Below are 11,194 nucleotides of genomic sequence, written 5' to 3'. Positions count from 1 at the left end.
TTTTTCTTCCATTTAATGTATCTTGTTTCGTTCAAAACCTTCCCGAGAGAACATAAAAATAAGTTATAAAGTCAATGTAGAGTTAACTTTCATTAAAATTGAGATTTTCAGAATGTGCGTTAATTTTTTTGCGCAGTCTATATCATCCCGATATATGAATTCCTATTGTGTGCCCTTCTCACTACTGATATAAAATAATAAGATATTACATCTTCATGATAGGTATACATCCAAAATCTTAACTGCGTCGGTTTTGTGGTAATAGAAATGTTGGGTAATTTTTTTTCGATATTTCTACTGAACTTTCTCTGGTTCTGATGATGCGATCCACCGTGAAATTTTGAAACTTGGAATGATTATTCGATCATGTGTCATAATGAATGAAAATTACAGTGCAAAAAAATGAATAAAATAATAAATTTTAGAATACTTCCACAGCTCAAACTTATTTTGAAACGATCATGCCATTGTCATTGTGGTTCTGCAACACCTCCTCAAAGATTTGGCTGTTGCGGTTTGGTTCCAGAGCTTCTTGCCAAAGCACCATGTGAAGCCCTCTTCGTTGCTTATAGGAGGGTCTGTGCAGACTTGGGGAATGAGTTGAACCCAATAGATTGCAAAGATGAACCATGTGTTAAATGGTGTGCTAATCCTGATAAGCTTTATACACTTATTATGTTAGATCCGGATGCACCCTGCAGGGTTATGCCATCATGTAGGAGCTGGTTACATTGGTTGGTGGGCAATATCCCCTGCGGGGCAATCGAAAGAGGAAGAACCATTGCTTCATACGTTGGTCCAGCTCCTCCAAGGAATACAGGATTTCATAGATATACTTTTTTGGTATACCAACAGTGTTGCGAAGTGAATTTTAAAGAGAAATTCATCTCAAATTGTTGCGTTGAAGGAAGACCCAAGTTCAGTTTAGAATGCTTTGTACAAAGATACAGTTTGGGAGAACCACAAGCTGGCAACTTCTTTAAAGCCGAATGGGATTGCTACGTTGAAAATATAAATCGACAATTGGGATTAAAATAACGATAGATTTATTATAACTTACCGCAAAACATGAAATACACATTTGATATTCTATACTTGATTCTAGTTTTTAAAATAAACCTCATATGCATATTTTTAAAAGGGAATGATTTCTTCAATTCCACTTAATTTTTATTATGTTTTATTTGAAAAATTTTTATGAAGGGTTTGAAAAGGAAGAAGGCCACTTCAAAACTATATTTCTTCTATAGTTTATCAAAATAACCTAACTGTATTATTTTTTTATTCTTGTCAAAATGATGTTTGATTAATGTTTTGATTATTTTTTCAAATTAAAACTCTGTAAATAAATGGGAAAACGAAATGTTCATTCTTCAAAATCTTATCTCATGAGGATTAATTATTACAATGAAACTATTGAAATAAAGGATGTCAAGGATAAATAATAAAGGAAATGAATGATGGTACCTAAAATGAAGAAACCAAGAATATTAGTTGGTGCCACCAGTATTGTGGTTTTTATTATTATATGGAAATTATATAGCATAGAATCAGGTAAACTTAACAATATTATTTTATGAGGTGAATAATTTCACCAGATTTTGCTTATAGAATATGAATTGAATCTCAATAAAACTATATATTTTGCAACTTTGACCTTCTGAAACAATATATTTTTATTCTTGCGTTAATGAATATTATAATCATAAAAGATGAACTATCAAATATATTTTCTTATTTTTGAGTGTCAGGAGTTGAAGAGTTGAAAGAAGAATTAGAATACCAAGAAAACATTAATCGTTTTCCTTTAAGTTTGGAAAGGAATATTAATCCAGTTACCATTTATTGTGTCACTCCAACATATTGGAGATATGTACAAAAGGCAGATCTGATTCAGGTTCTCCAAACATTAACTCTAGCATCATTCAAGGTGAACATTAAATGGATACTGATTGAAGATTCCGAAGAAAAGACTGCTTTGGTAACTAATTTATTGAGAAGAATAGATGATGCTGGTGATTCGCGTTTTGGATATGTACATCTCAACGCTAAAACACCACAATTCCAAACACTAAAGGCAAAAGTATGAACAAGCTGTCTTATTTAAATATAAATTTTCACTAAACAATGAATATGACCTAATTTATTGATGGTGTTATGCTTCTAGGATCCTAGATGGAAAAAACACAGGGGTGTAGAACAAAGAAATGCTGCTCTGAAATGGATCAGGGAACACATAAAGCCACATGGATCAAAAAAAGTAATATTCTTTATGGACGATGATAATACTTACGATGTGAAGATATTTGAGGAAGTACATAATCAATGTTTGGTAAAATGTTCTTGTCTGCTAATTTATTAATTTCTTCAGATTATGAAGGTGCACAAAGTGGGAGTTTGGCCAGTAGGTTTAGTTGGTGGATTGAATCTAGAAACGCCTCTCTTGGACCCTGAGACAGGTGGGTAATATTGTTTAGAATTTAATTGAAATTAAGGCAATTTCGACCATTATTAAGGAGTCTCAAAACCTTCAAATATGTGCAACTCTCACAACGGGGGGAAAAAGAATTACTCTTTCAAAATTTTCCTATATTTGCCTTTTATTATCATATCGTGTCCTTATAACCTCTGCTCCACCCTACCTTAGGGAGAGACTCATATACAGGGGAGGTTTGCATGGACGTTGTATACGCCATTATCATACTCTACAGTTGCCATGATTTCTTCTTTCCGTTTCGAGGTTTCACTCACAATGCAGTCAATGTTTATAACTCAGTTCCTTTAAGTTACAAAACACATTCAGAGATGTTTTTAAAACGGAATTTAAAAAAATTACTGTTGCAGTTGCAGGGTGAAAAAGTTTGCATATGTAATATGTTTATCTTTTTTTTTTCGTATGTTTTCAACAGAATATAATTTTGTGTTCAGTTTATCGTATTATTTTCAAGAATTGTAATTTTAATTTGTTATTACAAATGTTGCTTTTTTTTATAGAGGTTGAGTAAAAGTAGCTATGCTTAACTTCGCCTCTTGATTATTATATATGTTAGTTTTAAGATTTGTGATTTTTTCTTTTCAGGTAGAGTAACAAGTTACAAAAGTGGTTGGAAGCCAGATAGACCTTTTGCCATAGATATGGCAGGTTTCGGAATAAATATTGATTTGATTTTGGAAAAACCCGAAGCAGTGTTTTCCTATCGGATGGAACGAGGGTATCAAGAAAGTCAATTTTTAGCTTATTTCACTACAAAAGAAGACCTTGAACCTTTGGCAGACAACTGTACAAAAGTTTATGTGTGGCATACTAGAACGGAGAAGCCTAATGTCAAAGGCACTGTACCTGGATTTGAAGTGTGATACCTTAAAATTACATGAAAAATGATTTAATTCTCAAGTATTAGCTTACCATATTATCTTCGAATGTTTCCTGTGATAGATTATCGGTCAAGAAGTTTTTGATAATGCTTTCACATTGATTTAATACTCTTATTTGAATTTAAGAACGATTTTATATTATTTATTTCATTACCATAATTAAACAGTGTACTTTGTAGACGTTGAAATACAAGTAATAAAAGGGAAGAATTGTGGGATATAATAGATTTTTGTCATTTTCCTTTTCACCAAACATATTTCTAAAAGATTAACAGAAATAATAATTAATATCTAATAGCTCAACTTCATTGGCACATAATGAGTAAATAAATTATTCAAAGATGTTCGATATGTGAGAAAACAATAACGACTTCTCAAAGAATACTGATCTACAATATTCAAAGAAATCAGTTAAAATAAACAATCTTATACTGTTCATTCATAACTTCAAGTCCAATACACTCACCTGTAAAATGAACTACTTTGGTTATTACACTCCTCACAATAAATAATTTCTCTAAGAATACAATATGATGTGAACTATCGGAATGATGAAAAGAAGCTAAAATTTTTTTTAGAACATTTATTAATTACATATTACATAGATTACTTGAGGGGTATGAATCTACTGCTGTGGGTAGCACCAATACCTGGTCTTCCGTGTTTAACTGGTTTGTAAGTCAAAGAGAACTCTCCCAAATAGTGGCCGATCATTTCTGGCTTAACTTCCACTTGTGTGAAGGCTTTACCATTGTAGACACCAACAATTGATCCTACCATTTCTGGTACAATGATCATGTTTCTCAGGTGGGTTTTCACGATCTCTGGTTTTTCTAGAGGGGGTGCTTCTTTTTTAGCCTTACGGAGTTTTTTCAACAAGGCCATAGGTTTCCTCTTCAATCCACGACTGAAACGCCTTCTAGCACGGCAGTTCATCAATTCCGAAAGTTGTTCGGTAGAGATATCTAGAAGCTGGTCCAGATCCACACCTCTATAGGTGAACTTTTTGAAAGTACGTTTTTTCTTGATAGCTTCGGTTTCCGCCATTTTGACCGAGTTTTCTATTGAAGAAATTGAGTTGATTTAGTAAAAAATATAAATATATAACATAAATAAAATCAAAATTAAAGATAACTTACACGTGCTAAATCAAATGTCACGACTTCACAAAATGAAAGACTCTTTTCAACGAAACACAGAAGTACGTCAAAGATAATTGTTCAAAATGGAAACCATAGATTTCTTAAACTTTTTTCCCTCCTCAGACTCTGTTGTGATTATTGTTTCTCCCAGAATAAAACACATTTTAGAAGAAATAAAAATTGAATTTTATAATTTTAATAGTACTATACTAAGTAAATTCACAATTGCCACAAGAAAAAACTGCTCATATATATTTATCTTTTAATTTTTTCATCCTGTGAAATAATCAAAAATGTTTAATTTATCTTGATGTTTAGGCATCTTTAATCTCTTGTTTATCTATAGAACAGAGACTTCAGGATTTAGAATAATATAAAAGAATATTCAATTATATTTTCGAGCAAGCCATTATGCAGCGTTAACTAATTTATTCAAGTTTACTGTAGGCACTTCATAATATATCCTCAATTACTTCTATTGAATAAGTGGGTACATAATTATCTTATAAAGCAATAATCCCGGTTGTTATGAATGAATCAGTAAAAATATCAATAATTTAATTTGAAGAATGACATAACCTCTATTTTGTTCGAGAATGTCATTGTTTCAATTTGAATTTCAGGATTTTGCAATCTAAGATTGTTTGTCATTAAATGCACTCATATAGGACATTGAACATTTTACATGCATTCTATTTCCTTCAAGTAAATTATACCTAAATCATCTATTGATATATTTTCACGCATGCTTATTGCGAGATTGACAACACTTGGATTATCCATCTATTGTTTTTTAGTAAACAGCTGACCGTTAGTGGTTGTGTTTGTGCGGAGTTAATACAAATGTCATCAAAATGAGAGTGTTTTTGATATTTACCCTCATTTTTGCTGTTTATTTAAATACGGTTCATACACATCAAAATACATTAAGTGGAAATGCAGATTCTACTATAAAAGGGCTGTACACATTCAATTTGGATGAGGATCAAGATGTATCTTCCTTAACTAGACGTAGAAGGGCTGCTGATAACAATAATAATATAACAAGCCCTATAAATGTCAAGGTAAACATTGTTCATTTTCCTTCACAACAAAGCTTTATTTTGAAACGTATAAAAAATATAAACACATCACCATTCTGACGTTTGTGATGACACTGCTAGATTTTCCGGCTTTCAAATCGGCTATAATTAAATTCTAGAAATTGAGGATGATATTTGATTTCATTGTTCATTTCACTAGTATAAAAAGAAAATGGTCAATTTTTACTTATGCTGTAAATTACAATCATGATCAAATATAATACTAAACACGATAAATTATACCCCCATTGCAATAAATTTAGTAAGTGCTATTTGCCTGAAACTTACAAAATTCTGTTGTTCTGATCCATGAATTTTGATGGCGAAAAACAAGAAAGCTAAATTAAATAAAATCATATCTCGAAAAGTTGATCATGAACTTGGGAATATGGGGTTCTTTCAAATAGGTATATTAAACAGAATTTTTTTTACCGCGAAAAACCTAGTGTAAAATTTTGCAGTTCTATAACTTTTTGATGAAATTATTTATTTCGGGGAATCCATATATGGATTCCCCTAAATAATAATTAAAGTCTATAGACTTTTTTTAGTATGTGGGGGAATCCCAGCAGTATAAGAAACGGCTTTTCATTGAAATTTCTATCCTAAGTTAAGAATCTGACCATCAGTTTTCATTTTGCTTTGAATTATTACCAAAAAGTACAAAAGTAGTATTCAGACCAATAAAGTAGAAAAAAACTAGTGTTCTTCGATTTTTTTCACATTGAACTTCTAAATAAATTCCTTCAGTAATAATTTCATGATTATCAATTATAGATCAATGATATTTTATTTATATTCTATTGAAAACTTTTTACCAATATTGAGCAGGCACTCCAAAATTAAAAAATTTCCTAATATATTATGAAATACATTCTACAAAATTTTTACAATCATAATATTGTGTAAATATTAATATTACTCTGTTATTGGTAATTGATCTCACAACGTCCGCACTTCATAATAAAAAAGTTTATTTAAATTGTATCGGAAATATTTCATCTAAATTGGAAAATATCATATATTCAAAATCTTTTACCTCTGCTCTGTACTCTGAAATTAAAAAATGTTCCAATGATTTCGTGATCATGAATGGAGTATTCATATTATTTTTAAAATATTTCCTTTTTGTTGAATTTTCTAAAATAAGAAAATATCCTAACAATTTTACATAAACATGAAATTAGTAGGATGTTTTTTATATTTTGCTGTATATTTCATTTGCAGTATTTTTCAAACATTCAACTCCTATGCATCAGTATTTCAAAAACAAAGAAGGTTTAAAAATTTCAAGATTATGAATTGAATATTCATATGTAGATAAAAGTTAAATGATTATTCAACATTTCAAGGTACATTCTTGGAAAATGGTGGAAATAGTTCCATTATTAAGTTTTTATTTAATTTTTATCGAGCGTTGGTCATGAAAAGATATCTTGATATTAAAACTTGTGATTTCCTAAGAAGGGTGAATCAGAATTACGTCCTATCCCATGACCAGAATTATTTGAGATAGCTGACTCACGAAGAGATAGGTCGTGAACCGATAAGATTTTGTTATATATTAATCATTTATTGATAATTCTTGGTTGGACTGATGAAGAATACTGCTATGCAGTTTTCTACTTGCTATTTATAAATTAAAATTCAAAATAACCTTGGTAGATTCACTGAATTGACCACAATATCCTGAATTTTTTCAATAATTCACGATTTGATAGAAACTAGTTTTACATCGAATACAAAAACACAAAAATCTAGTGTTCCCATTTGAAAAAACATAACTTTGTGTCATAGCTTCGTAATTAAAGACCCTTTTGAAAAAACAAGCACGCCACTGGATTCTACGTAAAAAAGTGCCTGTATAATGTTTTAATTTCAGAACTCTATCATCAGTATTAGCGGAGATATAAATGTTTTTCAATATCGCCATTTTTCCAATTTTCGCTTATAACTCGAAAACAAAAGAAGGTAGCCCAAAATGAATACTACCCTTGTAAGTTTCTCAGAAAAAGAGATCGAGAATGGGGTATCAGATTTTGTCTATCTCATCTGGTTTAAAAGTTGTAGTGCTAAAACATCGAAATTTGCCCACCCTGTACCTTTCGTCTTTTTCTTGTAAATGAAGTTTTTTTAAAAACAAGGTTTTCCATCTCAAAAACATAATTATATTCATAAGGCAGCGGTCATTATATGCAATTCAATAATTTATTAAATGATAACAAAGGCGCAGTTCGTTTTATTTCTCAAGAAATAATCTGATCCTTGGTATAGAAACTTGAATTGTTCACTCGAAAGGCGAATGACGTGAAATGGAATAAAAATCATTTCTAAAAAATATCCAGTATAGAAACATAAACTTGGAATGTTTAACCGGTGTGAAGTTATCCACATCCACAAGTACACTCCGAGCCAAAAGTAGAGTCCAAGCAAAAAATGGTATATTTGTGATTTTCAATATGAAAATGGATAGTAATTTATTATTTGACTCAAGCAATACAAACTTGGCATATTTTTTTCTATTATTGAACATTTTTTAGCAATTCAGAGGGTTGTTAATGCTGTTATAGGGGCCGATTCTAGTTAAAATTTCATAACTTTTTTGTTTGAAATAGTACCGTGTTCTGCTTTTAGTATGTGGTAAACAGAGGAAAACTGAATCAAATGACATACCCCACATAGTTTGTCAGGCCTCGGGGAGGGAGGGAAACTGCGGTTTTGGGGGTATTTTCTAGATAAAAATTCATAACTTTTTTGTTTGAATTAGTACCGTGTTCTGCTTTTAGTATGTGGTGAACAGAGGAAAACTGAACCAAATGACATACCCCACATAGTTTGTCAGGCCTCGGGGAGGGAGGGAAACTGCGGTTTTGGGGGTATTTTCTAGATAAAAATTCATAACTTTTTTGTTTGAATTAGTACCGTGTTCTGCTTTTAGTATGTGGTAAACAGAGGAAAACTGAATCAAATGACATACCCCACATAGTTTGTCAGGCCTCGGGGAGGGAGGGAAACTGCGGTTTTGGGGGTATTTTCTAGATAAAAATTCATAACTTTTTTGTTTGAATTAGTACCGTGTTCTGCTTTTAGTATGTGGTGAACAGAGGAAAACTGAATCAAATGACATACCCCACATAGTTTGTCAGGCCTCGGGGAGGGAGGGAAACTGCGGTTTTGGGGGTATTTTCTAGATAAAAATTCATAACTTTTTTGTTTGAATTAGTACCGTGTTCTGCTTTTAGTATGTGGTGAACAGAGGAAAACTGAATCAAATGACATACCCCACATAGTTTGTCAGGCCTCGGGGAGGGAGGGAAACTGCGGTTTTGGGGGTATTTTCTAGATAAAAATTCATAACTTTTTTGTTTGAATTAGTACCGTGTTCTGCTTTTAGTATGTGGTAAACAGAGGAAAACTGAATCAAATGACATACCCCACATAGTTTGTCAGGCCTCGGGGAGGGAGGGAAACTGCGGTTTTGGGGGTATTTTCTAGATAAAAATTCATAACTTTTTTGTTTGAATTAGTACCGTGTTCTGCTTTTAGTATGTGGTGAACAGAGGAAAACTGAATCAAATGACATACCCCACATAGTTTGTCAGGCCTCGGGGAGGGAGGGAAACTGCGGTTTTGGGGGTATTTTCTAGATAAAAATTCATAACTTTTTTGTTTGAATTAGTACCATGTTCTGCTTTTAGTATGTGGTAAACAGAGGAAAACTGAATCAAATGACATACCCCACATAGTTTGTCAGGCCTCGGGGAGGGAGGGAAACTGCGGTTTTGGGGGTATTTTCTAGATAAAAATTCATAACTTTTTTGTTTGAATTAGTACCGTGTTCTGCTTTTAGTATGTGGTAAACAGAGGAAAACTGAATCAAATGACATACCCCACATAGTTTGTCAGGCCTCGGGGAGGGAGGGAAACTGCGGTTTTGGGGGTATTTTCTAGATAAAAATTCATACCTTTTTTGTTTGAATTAGTACCGTGTTCTGCTTTTAGTATGTGGTGAACAGAGGAAAACTGAATCAAATGACATACCCCACATAGTTTGTCAGGCCTCGGGGAGGGAGGGAAACTGCGGTTTTGGGGGTATTTTCTAGATAAAAATTCATAACTTTTTTGTTTGAATTAGTACCGTGTTCTGCTTTTAGTATGTGGTGAACAGAGGAAAACTGAACCTAATGACATACCCCACATAGTTTGTCAGGCCTCGGGGAGGGGGAAAATTTCGATTTTGGGGGTATTTTCTAGATAAAAATTAATAACTTTTTTGTTTGAATTAGTACCGTGTTCTGCTTTTAGTATGTGGTGAACAGAGGAAAACTGAACCTCATGACATACCCCACATAGTTTGTCAGGCCTCGGGGAGGGGGAAAATTTCGATTTTGGAGGTATTTTCTAGATAAAAATTCAGAACTTTTTTGTTTGAAATATTACCGCGTTCTGCTTTCAGTATGTGATAAACAGAAGAAAACTGAATAAAATGACATACCTCATATAGTTTGTCAGGCCTCGGGGAGGAGGGATTTTTCGATTTTGGTGGTATTTTCTAGATAAAAATTCATAAATTTTTTGTTTGAAATAGTACCGTGTTCTGCTTTCAGTATGTGGTAAACAGAGAGAAACTGAATGAAATGACATACCCCACATAGTTTGTCAGGCCTCGGGGAGGGAGGGATACTGCGGTTTTGGGGGTATTTTCTAGATAAAATTTCATAACTTTTTTGTTTGAATTAGTACCGTGTTCTGCTTTTAGTATGTGATAAACAGAGGAAAACTGAATCTAATGACATACCCCACATAATTTGTCAGGCCTCGGTGAGGGGGAAAATTTCGATTTTGGGGGTATTTTCTAGATAAAAATTCATAACTTTTTTGTTTGAATTAGTACCGTGTTCTGCTTTTAGTATGTGGTAAACAGAGGAAAACTGAATCTAATGACATACCCCACATAGTTTATCAGGCCTCGGGGAGGGAGGGAAACTGCGGTTTTGGGGGTATTTTCTAGATAAAATTTCATAACTTTTTTGTTTGAATTAGTACCGTGTTCTGCTTTTAGTATGTGGTAAACAGAGGAAAACTGAATCTAATGACATACCCCACATAGTTTGTCAGGCCTCGAGTAGGGAGGAAATTTCGATTTTGGGGGTATTTTCTAGATAAAAATCCCCCCTTCCCGAGGCCTGACAATCTATGTGGGGTATGTCATTTGATTCAGTTTTCATCTGTTTACCATATACAGAAAGCAGAACACGGTACTAATTCAAACAAAAAAGTTATGAATTTTATCTAGAAAATACTCCCAAAACCGCAGTTTCCCTCCCTCCCCGAGACCTGACAAACTATGTGGGGTATGTCATTAGATTCAGTTTTCATCTGTTTATCACATACTAAAAGCAGAACACGGTACTATTTCAAACAAAAAAGTTATGAATTTTTATCTAGAAAATACCCCCAAAACCGCAGTTTCCCTTCCTCCCCGAGGCCTGACAAACTATGTGGGGTATGTCATTTGATTCAGTTTTCCTCTGTTTACCACATACTAAAAGCAGAACACGGTACTATTTCAAACAAAAAAGTTATGAAATTTTA

General features: G+C 32.8%; 4 protein-coding genes across 6 annotated transcripts in view; 3 read left to right on the top strand and 1 right to left on the bottom strand.

The window, feature by feature from the left end:
- The first annotated feature begins 330 nt into the window (after window positions 1–330).
- LOC123684515 (protein D3-like) lies at window positions 331–1,092 on the top strand. Its single transcript, XM_045623808.1, has one exon. The coding sequence runs from the start codon at window positions 403–405 to the stop codon at window positions 1,036–1,038; it is 636 nt and encodes a 211-aa protein (XP_045479764.1). The 5' UTR covers window positions 331–402; the 3' UTR covers window positions 1,039–1,092.
- Window positions 1,093–1,276: 184 nt separating this feature from the next.
- LOC123684514 (galactosylgalactosylxylosylprotein 3-beta-glucuronosyltransferase I) lies at window positions 1,277–3,598 on the top strand. Of its 2 annotated transcripts, none has more exons than XM_045623807.1 (5): window positions 1,277–1,554; window positions 1,752–2,083; window positions 2,168–2,314; window positions 2,372–2,459; window positions 3,080–3,598. In XM_045623807.1, the coding sequence occupies exons 1-5, from the start codon at window positions 1,458–1,460 to the stop codon at window positions 3,355–3,357; spliced, it is 942 nt and encodes a 313-aa protein (XP_045479763.1). In that variant the 5' UTR covers window positions 1,277–1,457; the 3' UTR covers window positions 3,358–3,598. The 2 variants fall into 2 exon arrangements, with proteins under 2 accessions (XP_045479763.1, XP_045479762.1); XM_045623806.1 differs by having other exon boundaries at window positions 1,746–2,083.
- Window positions 3,599–3,946: 348 nt separating this feature from the next.
- On the bottom strand, window positions 3,947–5,164 carry LOC123685408 (40S ribosomal protein S15). Its single transcript, XM_045625081.1, has 2 exons — window positions 4,515–5,164; window positions 3,947–4,436 (listed from the first exon to the last, which is right to left on the bottom strand). Exon 2 carries the CDS (start codon window positions 4,420–4,422, stop codon window positions 3,982–3,984), a length of 441 nt encoding a protein of 146 aa, XP_045481037.1. The 5' UTR covers window positions 4,423–4,436; window positions 4,515–5,164; the 3' UTR covers window positions 3,947–3,981.
- A 125-nt stretch (window positions 5,165–5,289) lies between these two features.
- The window catches only part of LOC123685407 (sortilin-related receptor-like), a 28,909-nt gene continuing 23,004 nt past the window's right edge, over window positions 5,290–11,194 (top strand). Inside the window, exon 1 of one of the 2 annotated variants that reach the window (XM_045625080.1) lies at window positions 5,290–5,581. In XM_045625080.1, the coding sequence (XP_045481036.1) occupies window positions 5,372–5,581 (210 nt within the window). In that variant the 5' untranslated portion in view covers window positions 5,290–5,371. The remainder of the gene's footprint in view (window positions 5,582–11,194) is intronic. The other variant, XM_045625079.1, reaches the window with a different exon arrangement.

The sequence above is a fragment of the Harmonia axyridis genome, chromosome 7, assembly GCF_914767665.1.
Source record: "Harmonia axyridis chromosome 7, icHarAxyr1.1, whole genome shotgun sequence".
Lineage (NCBI taxonomy): Eukaryota > Metazoa > Arthropoda > Insecta > Coleoptera > Coccinellidae > Harmonia > Harmonia axyridis.
The sequence above is the reverse complement of the archived record's forward strand: the minus strand, read 5'-3'. Positions and strand labels throughout refer to the sequence as shown.